The 18,849-nt window shown below is 53.4% G+C and overlaps 1 protein-coding gene and 1 long non-coding RNA gene across 3 annotated transcripts in view; both read left to right on the forward strand.

Moving 5' to 3' along the window:
• The window catches only part of SKOR1 (SKI family transcriptional corepressor 1), a 3,778-nt gene extending 1,267 nt beyond the window's left edge, over positions 1–2,511 (forward strand). The window contains 9 exon segments of the mRNA XM_041418453.1: positions 11–453; positions 455–545; positions 623–719; positions 1,066–1,173; positions 1,254–1,325; positions 1,529–1,603; positions 1,686–1,760; positions 2,256–2,321; positions 2,414–2,511. Coding sequence (XP_041274387.1) covers positions 11–453; positions 455–545; positions 623–719; positions 1,066–1,173; positions 1,254–1,325; positions 1,529–1,603; positions 1,686–1,760; positions 2,256–2,321; positions 2,414–2,511 — 1,125 coding nt within the window.
• Positions 2,512–12,216: 9,705 nt separating this feature from the next.
• On the forward strand, positions 12,217–18,745 carry LOC121343482. Of its 2 annotated transcripts, none has more exons than XR_005953710.1 (3): positions 12,217–12,674; positions 17,261–17,549; positions 18,171–18,745. It is a non-coding gene; the product is annotated as an uncharacterized LOC121343482 (long non-coding RNA). The 2 variants fall into 2 exon arrangements; XR_005953711.1 differs by lacking the exon at positions 12,217–12,674 and adding an exon at positions 16,784–17,154.
• Positions 18,746–18,849: the final 104 nt, after the last annotated feature.

Genomic DNA, 18,849 nt, shown 5'->3' on the forward strand with positions numbered 1-18,849 from the left:
GGCGGCCGAGCCGGCGGGGCTGGCGGGGCGGCACGGCGAGCTGGAGGGCTCGGAGCCCTCGGGCAGCGGCCGGAGCAGCGCCACCCCGCAGGAGGGCGCGGGCGCCGAGGGCGAGCGCTGCCCCAGCGCCCTGTCGCGGGCGGCGGGCGAGGAGGAGCGCTCCGGGGACGAGGCGCTGCTCGCCCCGCTGCCGCTGCCCAGGAAGGGCAGCTACCTGTCCGCCTTCCGCCCGGTGGTGAAGGACGCCGAGAGCATCGCCAAGCTCTACGGCACCCGCGAGGCGTTCGGCGGCGCGGGCCCCCGCGGCCCCGGCTACCTCTCGCCGGACTTCCTGAGCGAGGGCAGCTCCAGCTACCGCTCGCTGTCCCCCGGGGGCGACACGGCCGAGGAGCCCGAGGTGGACGTGGAGTCCAACCGCTTCCCGGAGGACGAGGAGGAGGAAGCCGCCGCCGTGCCCGCCGTGGCCCGGCGAGGCGGGGGCGCAGGAGGGCGGCCAGGGCCCCGAGGGCAGCCCCGAGCGCAGCGGCAGCAGCGGCGCCTACGAGGTGCGGGGCCGGGGAGGGGGATCTGCCCTCGGGGGTCCCGCGGGGCCGGCCCGCGCTCCTGACTCGCTCTTTTGTAGGTGTTCGCGCCCGAGAGGGGGGAGCTCCTGCAGCCGCTGAAGCCCGCAGCATCCCTGGGAGCCCCCGCCGCCTTCCTCTGCACCCCCGAGGCGAAGGGTAACGCGGGCCGGGCTGCGCAGCGAGGGCTCGGCCCCGGGGGGGCCCCCGCAGGGCCGCTTTCGTTTGGGGCTTTCGGGAGAGAAGCGAAACAAACGGGATCCGGGCGGGGAACGGGGCCGGGGCCCCCCCGGGCCCGGGGAAGCCGCCGGGGCCGCGGCCGGTGCGGCGGGGATGGGCCGGCGGGGCCAAGCTCCTGCCCACAAGCTACTTTCGAACGGCAAAGCGATTAAGATGTCCGCTAAGAAGGTTTTAACGAGGGCTTTGTCCGTAATTATGTAATTAAGGATATATCAGGACCATACTTTCATTGCTTACGGTTGAAAATCGGTTTATTAACTTTAAGAGCAAGATAAAGAAGACAATCACTCCGCGGCGGAGGATTTAGAGAGCAGAAAATCCTATCAGGACCAAAGGAATGTCTCTCATCCCAGCCCTGTAAATACCGACAGAGGTAAGCACCGCTCCGCGGGGCGATGCGCGGCCCCTCCGCGGGGCCCCCCCGGCCGGGCTGACGCCGCTGTGGCTCCGCAGGCGAGGAAGGGCTGGCCATGGATGTCACCGGGACGCAGCTGCTGGAGAAGGACATCGAGAACTTGGCCCGAGGTGAGGCGGGAGAGGGGCTCGGGGTGCGGGGCGGGGGTCGCGGCACCCCCCGGCCTCTCCCCGCGGCTCGAGGTATTTGTGTTTTGTGCAGGAGTGATTAACTCCTGTGATTAATGTAACGTAATGCGATTAGCGCCGCGCTGAGCCGCCTCCAGATGGAAAAGTGCGGGCTCCCCTCAACCCCGCCGTGTATTTTTAAACAGATGAGTTACAAAAACTGGTCCTGGAGCAAATGGAGCTGAGGAAAAAGCTGGAGAGGGACTTCCAGAGCCTGAAAGGTAGCGGTGCCCCATCCCCTGCCCACGCCCCGGCCGGGCAGCGCCCCCGGCCCGGGCGCGGCGCTGACCCCCGGCCCCACAGATAACTTCCAGGACCAGATGAAGCGGGAGCTGGCGTACCGGGAGGAGATGGTGCAGCAGCTGCAGATCGTGCGAGGTAAGGCCGAGCCCATTAGTACATTTGGTTTTGGTTTTATTTATTTTATTTCCTTTTAAAAAAAAATAATTTCATTTCGTTTATTTCTGATTTTTTTTTTTGTTTGTTTGTTTGGCCGAGGGGTTTTCAGTTTATTTTTGGGGCTTGTTGTTTGTGTTTTTGTTTCTTTGGAGTTTTTTTGTTTGCGTTTTTTTTTTTTTGTTTGTTTTGTTTTTGCTTTTGTTTCATTCTGTACCTTTTCTTGCCCTCCAACTCCTCTCGCGATTCCGAGCTGCCCCGCAAACGGCTGCGAGGCATCTCTTACACGGCAGCGAACGAACCTTCCCTCCCGCAATCACTTCCACTCGGGCTAAATTAAAAATCCGAGCCGTAAAACGACTTCCCTGGCGAGCCGGGAAAGCCGTGCCCGGCTCTGCGCCCCTCGCCCCCCGTCCCCCTGCCCTGGGCTGCCCTCGGGGCGGGCTCAGCCCCGTCAGCGCCGCTCCCCCTCCGCAGACACGCTGTGCAACGAGCTGGACCAGGAGCGGAAAGCGCGCTACGCCATCCAGCAGAAGTTGAAAGGTACCGGGGCAGGGGGGGGCGGTCTCGGAGGTCCCAGGGGGACCCTCCCAGCCCGGGGGGGGCTCCGGGGGTGACGGCTCGGTCCCTTGCAGAGGCTCACGACGCGCTGCACCACTTCTCCTGCAAGATGCTGACCCCGCGGCACTGCAGCGGGAACTGCTCCTTCAAGCCGCCGCTGCTGCCCCAGTGAGCCCCCCCGGGCCCCCACCCCGAAGCCATGCGGGCAGAGCCCACACAAGCCATTCCCACGAGGAGCCACCTGTACATAGAGGACTCGGAGCCCGGCTTTGCTCGGACTGGCGCTAGGGCGGGGGGCGGCCCCCGCTCCGCCTCCCCCTCCCTCCCTGTGTGTCCGCTTCTTCCACCCTCGTCCAGACTGGAAACAAAAGTGGCTATGTGCAATGGATATAAATGTACTGTGATTCTCTTGGTACAGTATTTGTCGGATTTTTATTTATTTATGATGTATATTTATCTCCCCCCTCCCTTCCTTCCCCCCGTCCCTGTAAATTCTGGATGTAACGGCACTTTAACGGGCGGCCCGCGACTCCCGAGGCACAACAACGCTCGCCCGCTCTGGGGACAGCCCCCTCTGTACGTGATTTCGGTTCTTTAATAAAAACACACTTGAAGAAGCCGCCTGGTGCGTGGGGCTGGCCCGGGGCTCGGGGGTCCCCGGCCGGGCAGGCGGCGGGAGGGGCGTGCCGGTGCCGGTGCCGGTGCCGGTGCCCGCTCCCCCGCCGGGCTCCCCGCTCCTCCCCGCGCAGCCGGAGCTCATTAATGCCCATTTATATGCTCGTTTCACACATGAAGGTATCGCATTAATGAGCTCGGAGAGCGGGCGCGGAGGTGCGCGCACACCTATTAGCCCGAAATAGCCGCTTTTTAGCCCAGAAATAACCGGGCACCGCAGCGGGGCCGGGATGAGGAACGGGACCGGCAGAGGGGCGGGGTGGGGTGAGACGGCCCCGGGGGAGGGCCGGGGGATGCAGCGAGCACCGCGGGACCGGGAGCGGCGGAAGGGATGCGGGCCAGGAGCATCCCGGGGCTCGGGGGGCAGCGGAGGTGCCGGGGCTGCGCTGCCCACCGCGGGGTCGCTGCGCTGCCAGCCGGCCCCGGCAGCTCGGCGGAGAAGGAGATGCTGTTAATTAGTTGCCGGGCTCATTAGGCCGTTCCGCGGCCTGGGCCGCCATCGCGTGGGCGCAGCCGGAGGTGCAGCTCCCGCTTCTCCCCCTGATTCCGACCTCGGGAGCAGCTGAGCGGGAGCAGCATCGCCCACCCAGCCCTGAGGAGGAGGAGGAGGAGGAGGAGGAGGAGGAGGAGGAGGCCCCTCCCAGCCAGGGTTGGGTGGGATGAAGGTTGAAAACCCTCGGGGGCAGAGGGCAGATGAGGTTTTTGGGTGTCTGGGTTTCAGAGAACGCTTTCAAGGCTTCTGTGCCCCATCCATGGAGTGCCCCAGGCCAGGCTGGACGGGGCTTGGAGCAGCCTGGGGCAGCCACGGCAGGGGCTGGAGTGGTCCAGGCCGGGCTGGACGGGGCTTGGAGTAGCCTGGGGCAGCCATGGCAGGGGCTGGAACGGGATGAGCTTCCAGGTCTCTTCCCGGCCGTTCTGGGATTCTTCCTTTGGTCACAGCCACCCTGCGCAGGACATGCCGAGTGTGACAGGAGAGCCTGCACGGCAGGGGCTGGAACGGGATGAGCTTCCAGGTCTCTTCCCGGCCGTTCTGGGATTCTTCCTTTGGTCACAGCCACCCTGCGCAGGACATGCCGAGTGTGACAGGAGAGCCTGGGCAGAGCAGGGGGCTGCTGGCACCCCCAGGCAGGTGAGTGCAGGGGGGGATCACCGTGCAGGGCACGGAGGGGATGTGTGACCCAGGGAGGTGAATTGAGGGTCTGAGTTCAGCTGAGAGGCCCTCGCTCGAGGGAATGAAACATTCGGACCCGTTTAGGGTTTGTAGAGGGGCACCAGAACCTTTCCCTTTGCATTTGGTGCCTCTCCGGGTCGCTGGTGCCACCTCACAGAAGTGGCACTGGGTGACCCCGCAGAGGAGGTGCCCTGGGTGTCTCTCCAGCCCATAATTTCATCCAGGCCCCGCTGTGCCCACCTGCCCCAGCGGTGCCTCCCACCACGGGCACAGAAATGAGCCATTAGGTTGTATTAATATTGCCCCACTACTTAGTGCTCATTAAAATGTGCTTTGCGGAATTTAATATGCGGCTTGAAATGACACAACGTATTAAGTGCTTAATATACTAGAAATTATGAAACTATTACAGTCTAAGTAATATGAAATAATTAGAGTGAATTAAACTTCACTGGCAGAATGAGGGAAAGGCTTCAAAATTTTTATAGGTTTTTTTTAAAATTATTTTTTGTAGTTGTTTAGTCTCAAAATAGTTGAACGTGATAACAGCCCCTGAAAATAAACAGCCGGAGCCAGGATTTTTAAATAATTAAAGCAGGAAGGAGCCTGGAGTTGCCTGTGTGTGAGGAATTAGGAATGGAGGGAAGCAGAAGGTCTGCTGGCCGCAGCGGATGGAGCTGCTCTTTCGGGCCGGTGGCGGAGCAGAGCCGAGGAGCCGCTGGCAGCCCCGAGCCTGGCCCGGGCTGGTCCATATGGTCCATATGCCGGTGCCCCGGTGCCCCGCCGGTGCCGCTCGCCCGGTGCCGCTCCCCCGGTGCCGCTCCCCCCCGGTGCCCCGCCGGTGCCGCTCCCCCGGTGCCCCGCCGGAGCCGCTCCCCCGGTGCCCCGCCGGTGCCGCTCCCCGGTCCCCCGCTGCCCCTCGTGCCCCGCCGGCCGCAGCGCGGTGGCTCTGGGGACAGAGCGGAGCTGGCAGCGCCCCGCGCAGAGCAGCTCCCGCCTCGGGGGTGCGGACACCGGAGAACCCCCCCCGGAAAACCCCCGCAGGGATTTTCCCCTTTGGGAAGCGCTCGGAGCCACCGCGCGGGTGCTGGGGTTGAATTCCGGGGGTTATTCCCGGGGCCGGGGATGCCCTCAGGAGCGTGTCCAGCAGCGATGCCAAATGCCAGCTTTAAACAGGGGGTGGGAATGGATGGGATTGGATGGGAATGTGCCACTGGGCACCGAGCGTGTCCCACATCTCTGCTGCTCCCCGTGTGGATGAGTTTTAGATGGGATATTGGGATGGAATTGTGCCCTGGGATGGTGGGGAGGGCTGGGAACGAATTCCCAGAGCAGCTGCTGCTGCCCCTGGATCCCTGGCAGTGCCCAAGGCAGGATGGAGCACCCTGGGACGGTGGCAGGTGTCCCTGCCCGTGGCAGGGGTGGCACTGGAAGGGCTCTAAGCTCCATCCCAGCCCGATCCCCGATTCCAGGCAGGCGCCAGGAGGTGGCGGCCGCAGCCCCGCGCTGCCCTCCGGAGCCGCTTCCAGCGGAGCTTCCGCGCTCCTGCCCCGGGAAGTGCCCGGGCTGTCCCGGGAGGGGCACAGGCTGCTCCCAGCCAGGGCAGGACGCGACATCTGCCCTCCCGAGGTGCCCGTCCCCGTCCCTCGGATGTCCCAGCGCTGCTCGCAGCTCGCTGTCCCCGCACCAGGGCGGCAGGCAAGGACAGCAGCGATCCCGCTGCCAGCTGGACTTTGTGCCCCGGCCACTTCTGTTCCTCTGTCGAGTCCCCAAATCGGCGCTTTGGCCACGAGGATCCTGCGGGCGCTGTGCCCAAGCCCTGCCAGCGCCAAGGTAAATAAACGCCGATGTCCCTTCTGCCACCCCCGAGCGCCTCAGGAGCGATCCGCGCCCGGGGGGCGGCACTGGCTGTCCCCAGCACCGGCCCCTTGGGAATGCATTCCAGCAGGATCTGCTCCATCACCTTCCCAGGGCCTCCTCTGGGCATCCTCCTCCTCTCCCACACCGGGGGCGTTTTCCCAGCCCAGCGCTGCTGTGACCCTTTGGGGATGATCCCGTGGTCCCACAGGGATGCTGGCAGGATCCTGGATGTGTTTGTCCAGGGTCTGAGGAGAACCTGGAGGGTTCAGGTGTGACCAAAATGATCCCGTGGTCCCACAGGGATGCTGGCAGGATCCTGCCCACCCTGAATTGTCCAGGATCTGAAGGGTTCAGCTGTGACCAAAATGTGCCGTGAGCTGTTGGCTGCCTGCAAATCCAGAAAGTTTTTTTCTTGGGGAAAATCCCAGCTGTCTCAGGGTCTGGCTGAGGACAAGGTGATGTTTTGTCCTTGCCTGGCTGGAGGTTCCTCCTGCCTTCTCTTCATTTTTTTTTGGAAAACACATTTGAGTAACGATGTGTGTAGCTGGTGTCCTTTGGGTTGAAATCTGGCGTTTTAGGGGTGAGTGTGAGCAGGACAGCGAGGAGCTGTGCATGAACAGGGGTGTCCACGTGTGAGGAGAGGTGGGTTTAATTAAATTGATTCAATTCTGGGTGCTGACATGACTTTTTGTGTGTTGCTCTGCTGTGGGAAGGGAGTGAGCAGAGCAGCCCTGCCTTGCTTACAGAATCACTTTTATTTTCACAGAGCAAAGTGAACCCCGTGATTCTCCTGGAAATTGAAACCACATTTTCCAGGGCTTTTTTTTTTGCCCCTCAAAAGCTGACAATCCCTCCCTTTGATCTCCTTTCTGACTCTTAAAAAAGTTGTGGGATCTGCTCCTTTTGGAGGGATTGTTTTGGAGATCTTGCACCTTAAGATGCAATCATAGGATTTTGCATCTTATTTGATGTTATTTTGGAGGTCTCCAGGCTGAGCAGCTCCATCTCCTCCTCCTGCCCTCACAAGGGGGTGTTTCAGTCCCCCCACCCTCACAGTCACCCCGGGCTGGCTCCAGGGGCTCCCTGTCCCTCCTGTCCCTGCAGGTCAGGGCTGAGTGGGGGCAGGATCCCCTCCCTGACCCCCTGGCACGGGTGGGAAATGCTGCAGAACTCCTGCCCAGGAGGAAAAACCCTTTGGAAGAGGCCAGGAGCACTTTTTGGGAATGCTCTGGAGCTGCCCTGGCTCTGGAATGGAGCTCAGCCTTGGGCTGGAAGGGCCATTAATGTCACCTTGCCCAGCCCTGCCTCGCAGGGGCCCTGCCAAGTCTGGCACGTTTTAATTTGCTCCTTTCCCAGGCATTCCTGGATTTATGGCTCCGCTCAGCCTGCACGGAAAGCTCCCTCCAGAGGGTCACTCCACACCACAACCTCTGTGGGCTCCCTGGAGGAAGCTGATGTGCGATTCCCTGGAAGATTTCCACCTGAACAGGGGGTTTAGGCTGGATTTTGTGGGAATTTGGGCTTTGGAAGCTGGCAGGAGATGTGTCTCTGGTGATTCTGCCTGAAGTTGGGGTTGTTACTCTGCTGCCTGCTTTGAAGGCTTCCTTGTTTTCAGGTAGGATGGATTTGGGAACATGCTAATTGTGTAAAAATGAAAGAGAAAAGGGGGGAAAAAAGGAGAAACGTGGGAGAAAATGGATTTTAGCAATGCCTGCACCAGACTGAGGAGCACATTTGGAGCTGGTTACCACCTGCAGCACGTGGCCAAAGCAAACACCACCAGCCCGTCCAGCTTTGGCTGCGTGAGTGCCATAAACCACTGCAAGGGCATCCAGACTAGCACAGCCCTGGAACCACTTCCAGGATTAGGTCTTACTCCCTTGAAAAATAAACCTTGGCAAGAGCTCCGTTCTCCCCAATAAAAATTCCGTTTTCACAGCTCTAATCAAGTTTTCCAGAGCCACGGTCCAAATGAGAAGCGGCACACAGAATCTCCGACCCGGGAGAAGGAGATGGAGCCTTGCATTTCAAGCTGTGCCAGGCTGGAAATTTCCAGAGTTCTCGGTGTCTCGCCCGTGGCAGAGCTGTGGAGTGTCCCAGGAAATCTGCTCCAGGCACAGCAAAGCTCTGCCACAACCAAATTCCTGCTGCCAGGTGGGTGAGGCTCCTCTGCAGGGCTCTTCAGGGAGAGCTGGGATTGTCCAGCCTGGAGGAGAAGAGAAGGTTCTGGAATATCTCAGAGTCCTTCCAGGGCCTGACGGGCTCCAGGAGAGCTGGAGAGGGACTGGGGATGAGGGATGGAGGGACAGGACACAGGGAATGGTTTCAGATTGGAAAATGGGAAATTTGGGAAGGAATTGTTCCCTGGGAGGGTGGGGAGGGGCTGGGATGGAATTCTTAGAGGAGCTGGGGCTGCCCCTGGATGTTCCCAAGACCAGGCTGGACACTGGGGCTCGGAGCCTGGGATGGTGGAAGGAGTCTCTGCCCATGGAACTGGCCAGTTGCAGAATTCCATGATTCCGTGAACATGTCCATTGTGTGTGTCTGTGAGAGGAGGATCCACACCACGCTGGGTCTTCGTGTCTGAAGATGTTCAGAGACAAAAACCCCGGGTGAGGCTGGGGCTGAAGTGCTCAGGTGGGCTCCCAGCTGTGGCAGCACGCCGGATTCTGTGGCACCAGGACGTTCCAGAACACCTTTCATGGAGCTCTGGGCAGGAGAACAAGGTGTAAAAATAACAGATGTGGTAAATCAGAACCTCGCTCTGAGAGCTCGCCGCAGCTCGGTTTTGTGAAAACAAGAGGCTGGGTTTAAATTGCTTTGGGTTTTTTTGGGGTTTTTTTTTTTTTTTTTTTCCTCCAAGAAAACCTCCATGGGCAAAGAAATGATTGAAAGAAGGGGAAAAAGGCTAAAAGTGCAGATGGGGATTTGCCTAAAGGGAGCTGAGATGGGGAGGAGGATTGAGCCTTGGAGAGCCCCTTGGTACCTGCAGGGAGATTTTCCTTCTGAGTTCCTGGGATGGATCCCAAGGGAATGAGGTAATCCAGTGTCCCACGAGCAATTGTCCTCCTGGGCCATCCCTGTGGAAATGTGGCACTGCCTGAGGTTGGAAATGCAGGATGTGGCTGGGGTGTGGGTTCCACCCCCGTCTGTCAGAGCTGGGCAGCTCTCTCTGTCCATGGGGCAGTTTTCTTTAGCTCTCCCACAGCCAATCCTCCCTCCAGGAGATCTCTGCTGTTCATGGGCCATTGTATTTATTTATTTTAATTTTTCCTAACGAAAAACTGCAACTCCTGCTCCCATACCTTTGCCTGAGAGCCCCTTAATTTCCAAATTACAGTAATTCAGAGGGAGGTGGGGTTACATTTTCCATTTCAGGGGAGGCTCCTGCCTTCCTCCGCAGCCACCTGTCCTTTCAAACCAGGACAGCACCTGGGGACAGGGCTTGGACTGTTCTTGGAGGGATTTTCCAGCCTGATGATTCCCTGATGGTCCCTTCTGCAAAACCTGCAGGTTTGGGATGAGCTGGGATACAGCAGGGGAGAGCTGTGGCTGTGTCCCTGTTTTCCCAGGGTTTTCCAGGCTGGGCTGGCTCCTGGCAGGTGCTGGAAGCAGCAGTGTGGATTTTCCACCCTGGCCCTGCCGGGGCAGCAGAGCAGAAGGGACGGGCTGTGCCTGCCTGGCTGATAACGAGGAACAAACTCAATTAAGCACCACCAAAGCCCTCTGCTTGCCGTGGGACACTGAGTGCCTCAAACCACACCCAGCCCTTCAAACCATGGCAGTAATGGGATATTGCTGGGGGTTGGGTGGGTTTTTTGCTTTAATCCCATTTTTTTTTTGTTTTAAACCCCTTTCCTGGCCATCATTTTACACCTGATTTTTACTTGGAGATATGGGAACATCCCTGGTACAGCAGGTCCATCATAACCCGGCTTCCCAGAGGGGAATTTGGCCTCCAGTCTGCTCCAGGATGTGCCATTAATCCATAATTTATTGTTTGGGAGAGCCCAGATGTGAACACAGGAGCAGCCACTCCACAGCAATTTTGGCCAAGAGGTGCCAATTATTTCTTGGTACCATTTGAAAGAATTTTGGATCCCCAGATGGGAGAAAACTGCAGGACATCTTCAATGGGAAGGGAAAAAACAGTGCTAACAGTCTGTCTTTATTAGCAAAGAAAGATATTTTAGCTAAAGGCTTCCAACTTGAAAAAAGAAAAAGGAAAAAAAAAAAAAAGAAAATTCAACTGGAAGAGAGAAGTTACTGTTTTGAAAGAGTTCACTGGGTGGAGACATCAAACAGAAAGGATCTTGTGTAACTCTGCTTTTTTGGTCTAATGCTAAATTCACCCCTTTATTCCTTGGCTTTCCCACAGGGAGGAATGCTCAGGAAAAAGCTGATTTTTGGAGAGGCTGGAAGCATGTGGCATCTCCCAGGATCGGCCCCGGGCACTGCTGTCTCTCATTTTTGTCCAGACAGCTGATATTCCCGAGCTCTTCCCACCCTCCAAGTCCTCTGCAAGTGTTAAGTACTTTTTTGCATCCAGCACATGGAACAATAACAGAGGACTTAATTTTCCCATCTGTCAACTCATCCTGAACAAATTGTACGTCTTTCTCTTCGCAGTGAAATCTCAGCTAAATGAAAAGCTTTAGTGTTCATTTTCATGTAGCAGAGGTTCTGGAGGAAATTCTGTCATCACATTTCTGCCTGGGTTTTGTTTTATTTAATATTTTCTTTTTTGAACATGTTACCAGTGAGGGATGGTTTGTTTTTGGAACTTGGGTGGTGGCTCTGTCTGAGGTGTCCAGCTTTAAATTGTGCTGCTCCAAAGTAATGCTGAGCAGGTTGAAGCCAGAATTGTCATGGAATTCTGGAAGGATTTGGGCTGGAGGGACCTTAAATCCCATCCAGGTCCATGGGCAGGGACACCTCCCACTGTCCCAGGCTGCTCCAGCCTGGCCTTGGGCTCTTCCAGGGATCCAGGGGCAGCCACAGCTGCTCTGGGAATTCCATCCCAGCCCTCCCCACCCTCCCAGGGCACAATTCCTTCCCAAAATCCCATCCCTCCCTGCCCCCTGGCACTGGGAAGCCATTCCCTGTGTCCTGTCCCTCCAAGTCCCTCTCCTGGAGCAGCTTTGGAGCCTCCTTCTCTTCGCCAGGCTGAATTTTTGGGGCACAAACGCCGTGTGAAGGAAATCCGGGGTGAGGTTTTTTTGGAGGTATTCCTGTGCTGCTGCAGAGCCCAAGGGCCACGAGCCCTCGGGGACATCACAGGTGCCACCCTGCCCTGCTGAGGGCACAGCCAGGCCGGGGAGTGCTGCTCTCTTCTGCCTCTGACCCTGGGGCTGCAGCAGGGGCGTCCCAAGAGGGGTCTGGGGCGTCCCAAGAAGCGTTTTTGAGGGCACAGCCAGGCTGGGGAGTGCTGCTCCCTTCTGTCTCTGACCCCGGGGCTGCAGCAGGGGTGTCCCAAGAGGGGTCTGGGGCGTCCCAAGAGGAGTTTGGGGTGTCCCAAGAAGCGTTTTGGGCATCACAGGGCGCATTTTGGGTGGCATGAGAGGCGTTTTGGGTGTCCTGAGGGGCATTTTGGGTGGCACAAGAGGGGTTTGGGGTGTCCCAAGAGGGGTTTTGGGTGTTTTGGGCATCACAGGGCGCGTTTCGGGTGGCACGAGAGGGATTTTGGGTGTCCCAAGAGGGGATTTGGGTGTTTTGGGCATCACGGGGCGCATTTCGGGTGGCACGAGAGGGATTTTGGGTGTCCCAAGAGGGGATTTGGGTGTTTTGGGCATCACAGGGCGCATTTTGGGTGTCCCGAGGGGCGTTTTGGGTGTCCCAAGGGGCATTTTGGGTGGCACGAGGGGGTTTTGGGTATCCCAAGAGGGGTTTGGGGTATCCCAAGAGGGGTTTGGGGTGTCCCAAGAAGCATTTTGGGCATCACAGGGCGCATTTTAGGTGGCATGAGAGGCATTTTGGGTGGCACAAGAGGGGTTTGGGGTGTCCCAAGAAGCATTTTGGGCATCACAGGGTGCATTTCAGGTGGCACGAGAGGCATTTTGGGTGTCCCAAGGGGCATTTTGGGTGGCACAAGAGGGGTTTTAGGTGTCCCAGGGGCATTTTGGGTGCAGAAAACCCCCTTTTCTCTCAGTTTTTTTTTCTTTGCAGATGCTGTCTGTCCTCTCCTCCTGCTGTCCCAGCTTCGCCCAGCTGGCCGGCTCAGATAAGGGCTCCGGGGGCAGATAAGAACTTCGTTCTCCTCCCTCTTCTGGAGAGCAGCAAACGGTGGGGCTGAGCTTTCACAGCCCTTAAACACCCAGGAAAGTTAAACCAGTCCCACCCCCTGCCAGGCTCTGGGAAAAACATTTGTCAACGCAAATCCTTGGTGAGAGAAGTGAAATAATAACCAAAAAAAAGTTGGTTCCCTTCTCCTCTCAGCCCTGAGCCACCCTTGAGGTTCCAGGGTAGGGTTACCTGGAGCAAAACCCAGTTCTGTGATGTGGCAAAGACACACCCTGCAGGAGACAGGTTGGAATTTGGCTCTGGAGCCGTTTTCTTGGGAAAACAAAAGGGTTTCTGTGACAGTGCAGAGCAAGTGCCAGCTCCAGGCTATGAACTCCCTCCAGCCCCTGGTAAGTGCAGGATGTTCCTCACAAGGTCCCTCCAAGCCAGCAGCAGCTTTTCCCACCCTTCCCTTTGCTTGAGTGCAAGGTGGTGAAAAATCCCAGAAAACTGGGAGAATTTCGGGGCAAATCAATGACTTCTGCTCCTTGCCTGGTGCTTGTCCCTCAGCGAGGGGGGGGCATCATGGATGCAGCAGGAGGCAGGGGCAGGAATCCTGAGGAGCTGTGGGAAGTGCCCACACCGATGATGAAGTAGAAGAGTTCTTGGGCTGCCCTGGAGCAGAGGCTGGGCAGAGTTCCAGAATAAAGCAGGGGTTTATTTCTTTGTGCTCTTGGGCTGAGATTTGGATCGTTTGTCCTTGGTGCCCAGCTGGAGCAGGAATTGTTTTGTCTCCCTGCTCTGTGCACAGAGCTCACCGTCCCCAATGTGAAGCCCAGACCCACCCACTAAAGCAGCCCAGCACCTGAAAAATACAAAATTAAACGTGAGGCATCAGGAGGAGGGGCAGGGGCAGCTCCTGCCTGGCTCAGGGTGCTGGGAGCTGCTGGTGCCTCCAGCCAGGATCCAGGCAGGAGCTCTGGAGCAGATCTGGAGCAGATCAGGTGCAGGTATTTATTTTTGGCTGGCCGGTGCTGCAGCAGGGTCAGTGCTGATGTCAGGACAAGGGATGTTGTCTCCCCTGGTGGGGCCGAGGCTGAGCTCGCAGCGGTGTGAGGGAAGGGGCAGGAAAAGCTGCGGAGGGTTTGGGGCAGAGCTGCTCACAAAAGGCTCTTTGTGCCCGGAGCTGACAGGGACAAATAAAGAGGAACCTGTTGATCTAGGAGAGAAATGGAGGATTACGGAGAGATCACGTGGGGAGGAAAAGACTTTGGCTGTTTGTCTGGCTGTCAGTCTGGGCCGTCGTTAAGGCACTTCACTTAAATTAAATTAAAAAAAAAATAATGTACAAAAAACTCTTAAAACTTTAAAACTAGAAACTAAAACTTAAAGACAAAGTTTAATATAAAACCTTAAAACCACCTTCTAAACTTAAATATTAAAAAATATATATAAATTTATAATTTAAAATAAAACCATGTTAAGCTAAATTTAAAAAAATTAAATCTTAAAATATAAAAAATAACTACAAAAATAAAAATTAAAATACGATGATATATAAATATGATATATAAATATGATATATGATAGATATGATAAATATGATATATATATGATATATAAATATGATATATAGTATAAAATTACGTATAGAAATATGACATTAATGTATGTAAATAATATGCAATAATAATGTAATTTTAATAATAGTAATATGAAATATTATGTAATTATATAGGTATAAGTAAATATATATATTATATTTATACAATTTATGGATATAATTTATATATGTATTAAAATATAAAAATTATATCTATAATATATTTCTATAATATACTTATATAATTACCTATATAATAATATAAATATAAATAAATATACATATAATGGATTAAAATACAATAAATTTATATCTCATAACATAATTAAGTAAAAAACCTTGGACTATAACATAAATACAACACCCAAACGTAGCCTCCAACGTGCAGCTGGAGCTCCCGTGCTGTTTTCCCCAGCAGAGTGCTCTGCTCCGGGGCCCAGCCGGCCGGGAGGCGTCAGGAGCAGAATCCAAGATTGCAAACCCCTCTGAAGGCAGCAGCAAGGCTCAGCCCCGCCGCCTGCCCAGAAATCCAGGACACAAAGCAAGGCCGGTAACGCAACGCAGCCAAGTTCCTGGAAGGAGCCCAAAAGCCGTGCCTAATGCTAATAATAAGCGTATTTCCCAAAGGTAACATTTGATTTCCCTCCAAAATGAAACATATTTGAAGCTCTGCCTGGCTGGGGTTGTATAGGAGATCAACTGGGGCGCTTTAATGCGTGCCTGAGTTTGTAGAGCCTTCAGCCAGCTCTGGAGGAGCTTGCCTCCTGACAAGACCCAAAAACACTTCCCAGAGAATGTGGCGTTATCCACAGCAAGCCTGGAAAAATCCAGGGAAAGGCTTTGGGTTTGTGGCACGCACATCTGGCGAGCCGGAGCCCGGAGCGGCGAGCGCAGGGCACGCCGACCAGGAATGTTTGTGTGAGCATCGATGGGCCGCCCAAAACGACCTCCAGAGCCTGTGCAGAGCACCGAGGGCTTCCAAAAAATCCATCCCAGCCCATTACGTGCTGGAATGCATCCGAGTGCACCGGTGCCCGGAGACTCTGCTCAGGGAGACAGATGGAAACGGGTGGGATTTGGGATAAATCAGGGTTGTTGGCGGGAGGGGGATTTGGGATAAATCACAACAGAATGCTTTCCCCTGTTTTATTTCTTTATCTTGGTTTATTTACCTTGGTTTCTTTGTCTTGATTTCTTTATCTTTCCAGCTGGGGGAGGGCCCTGGCTGCCCCGTGAGCGTTTGCAATCAATGCAGATAATGCACTTGGAAGTGCTCTCTCCTTTACTGGTTTTCCGTAAACTGCTGGGCGCAGCTTCCCAGGGATAATGGCAGAGCTGTGCCTGTGCCAGCAAGGATTGACTTCCAAATGAAAAAGGAGAGTGCAGCTCCTTGGGATGGTTTGGTCTGGGAGCTGCCCCCCCGGGGTTCCACCTCTTCTTCCCGTGGAACAGAGCATTCCTCCCTTCCCTGGAGTTTATCCCAAAGACACAACGAACCCAAACATCCTCCTCCTTCTCCTCCTCCTGGAAGTGCCAGCTCAGGGAGGTCTGGAGTCCCCAGCCCTGGATGCTGAGCTTCCAGAATCCTGGGATGGTTTGGCTTGGAAGGCAGCTCAAAGCTCTCCTCGTCCTCCACATCGTCCCAGGTGTCCAAGGAATTCTGGATGTGGCACTCAGGTGACAAGGTGGGGATGGGGCACAGCCTGGACCCCGTGACCTCGGAGGGCTTTTCCAACCCCAGGGATTCTGGAATTCCTGCTCACCAACCAGAGCCTTTTTCCAAGCACTGCTCTTCCCTCCCCCTTTGCCATCCTGGTTTTCCACCCTGGTAGTGGGTGATACATTCCCAGAAAAGCTGGATTAGGCCTAGCTTCCAATTAGCCTCATTAAAAGTATAAAATAATAATGCATCATTAAAAGTGTAAACTAATAATTCCTCGTTCCAAGTTGGTTTGCCATGGACAGCCCTGCCAGGGATTTAGTGCATGGTACTGGAGTGGGGGCTCAGCTTTTCTTTTAAAGCTATTTTTTTAACTGGAGGCAGCTCCATTTGTGTGATTTGGGAGGGCAATTTTTGGGACTCAATGACCTTGGAGGGTTTTTTGAACCTCAGGGATTCTGGAATTCCTGCTCACCAACCAGATCCTTTTTCCAAGCACTGCTCTTCCTTCCCCCTTTGCCATCCTGATTTTTCACCCTGGTTGTGGTGGATTAGGTTTAGGGTCCAATTAACTAGTTTAAAATAGGGCCAATTAATTAGTTTAAAATTATAAGCTAACAATTCCTCATTAAAAATACAAACAAATAGTTCCTCATTCACAATATAAATTAATAATTCCTCGTTCCAAGTTGGTTTTCCATGGACAGCCCCACCAGGGATTTAGTGCCTGATACTGGAGCTGGGGTTCAGCTTTTTTTTAAATACTATTTTTTAAATTGGAGGCAGCTCTATTTATCCATGCTTTGGGAGAGTAATTTAATGGGTAAATATAATCTTTATTAATATTTTCTTTGTTAACTCATTGATGTTGGTAAAGAGCTTTGAAGATGAAAGCGCTGCGTGCAATAAATATTAACGTTATTCCAACTTATTTGAATGTTGCCAGCATTCCAGCTCCAACATCTTTCATCCAAGAATCTCAAAGTGCTTTTCCAAATGTTAATTAATTTCCACTCAGCAGTCCAGGGAGACACCTTTTATCAGCAGCATCTCCCTTTCCCCGAGGAGTTGTTCCGAGCGCGTTTTACCCCACGGATTTGGGCAAACGCAGGGAATGTGGCAGGAGATTTTTGGGATTGATCCAAGAATTCCAGGCTCCCGTTTTCCCAGCCCTGCTGCCTGACAGCATTCCCTTCCTGGGAGTGGGGTGTGACACTCAGCTGCTTTTATTGGTGGCTCTTGAAAGGAAAAAAAAAACCAGACAAGGATCACAAACCCCACCCAGGGCAGGGGAGGAAATGAAACTCTTCCAGATCAGGATGATCCCAGTCAGGAATCCAGGAATTCTTCAGGATTTTTGATGGGAAGGAGGAAACAATGGGATCTTGAGTCAGAACCTCGTAGTTCTTGTTTCAAAGACCATTATAATGGAAATGTTTTCTGAAATGCAGCACAGGGGAAGATCTGAGCTGAAGGAAATTAAACTCTTCCAAATCAGGATGCTCACAGCCAGGAATCCATGAATTTTCAGGATTTTTTATCTGCCGGATGAAATCTTGGTGGGATGTTGAGTCAGGATCTTGGAATTCTTATTTGAAAGGCCACTAAAACGGAAATATTTTCTCAGGTGAAGATCTGAGCTGAAGGAAATGGAACTCTTCCAAATCAGGATGATCCCAGTAAGGGATCCACCAATTTCCAGGATTTTAATGTTTCATTTTTTGATTTTTCAGGAGGAAATCTTGATGGGACGTCGAGTCAGGACCTCGTAGTTCTTATTTGAAGGACCATTAAAATGGAAATATTTTCTGAAATGCAGCACAGGCGAGGATCTGAGCTGCAGAGAAAATGCTGCAGGTGAAACTTCTCCTGAAAAACCCTCCCCAGTCCAGAGGTGAGTGAGTGATGAGCCAAAAAAAGAGGATTTCGAGACAACGTGACTCCAGCAGGCCATGAGAACAATGAGAAGTTCAAAAATAGCACTATTGACTGCTGGAAAAACAACATACATATAATTTTCAGGTAATTACTGCAGCATAATTAGCTGGGTTGTTTTCACATGAGCCATCTGAAATGAACTCTGCTTGCTGCTGGAGCTCAGCTTTATTTGCAGCATTCCCATGACTCAGGGGATGCTGGAAGAAGAGGGATTGGGTGAAAAATGAAGATTTTTTTTCTTTTTTTTTTTTTTTCCTAGCTGAGCCCATCTCAGGGCACAGCCTGGCTACTGCTGATTTATCCTGAGTTTTTTTGCTTTTTAGGAAAAAAAAAAAAAAAAAGGGAATTTCTTTTCCTAGCTGAGCCCACCTCGGGGCACAGCCTGGCTACTGCTGATTTATCCTGAGTTATTCTGCTTTTTAGGAAAAAAAAAAAAAAAAAAAGGAATTTGGAGCAAAATCTACTCTGTAGGAATTCCATGTGTGGTCCACAGTGGGAATTATAGGACAGGAAAGAGACTCAGATTGGAACAGGCCTTTTTCTAGATCACTCTCAGGGAAAAATGATTATAAATTCAGATTATATGAAAGTATCAGTATTTTACCTGCAGTGTGTGAGTGGAGGGATGGGGGAACATCTGAAGCACTCACTCTCCAAGTTCTGGAAAATGTGAATTATTTTTATTTCTTTGTTTTATTGCCACAGGCTTTGCTTATTAAGAATCATTTACTATCTGTGGAAACAACTTCTGACTTAAGCACTGGGGCCTTAAAAAATCACTTTGAATTGGAATGAGAGAGTTCCTCCCAGTGAAAACCCTGGGTTTGTTGATGCTGGAAGTGTGGAGAGTGCAATTAAAAGCTTCCCTCACCTCTGTGATGATATTTTGGAAATAAATGCAGCTTTCTGGAGTTCTTCTCCTCAGGTTTGAATAGTTTTTGGCCAATTTGAAGCTTCTGAAGGAACTGATGTTTTAAGTCTTGCCTGGCTTTGAATTTCTCAGCTCCCCGGGACCTGCTGTGGTTGCTTTTTACTTTTTCTTCTTGTGCTGCATCCACAAATTATGAAAATGGGTGCTAATGACCAAAAAAAAGAAAAAAAATCCCAATCGTGATTCATGGAAATGGAATTTTGTTGACAAAAAAAAGGGGATTTAACTTGGCCAAAGGAAATGCTTTTCCAACTGGAGATGAATATCTCAGGAATGACCATTTCTTCTCAGAGACAGAACCGTTCCAGTTTTAATTTCAGAAAAAATAAAATAAATAGAATAATTCAAATAAAAGCCTGGAGAAAAGCAAGCAGATCCACCCAACAGGGGCAGTTTTTCCAGGGAAAGAAGTCCCAGGAGTGAATTTGAGGTGAGTAAAAGGAAGGTGAGGAG

This window comes from Onychostruthus taczanowskii, unplaced genomic scaffold, assembly GCF_017590055.1.
Source record: "Onychostruthus taczanowskii isolate IOZ18803 unplaced genomic scaffold, ASM1759005v1 scaffold6, whole genome shotgun sequence".
In the NCBI taxonomy this organism is placed as follows: Eukaryota; Metazoa; Chordata; class Aves; order Passeriformes; family Passeridae; genus Onychostruthus; species Onychostruthus taczanowskii.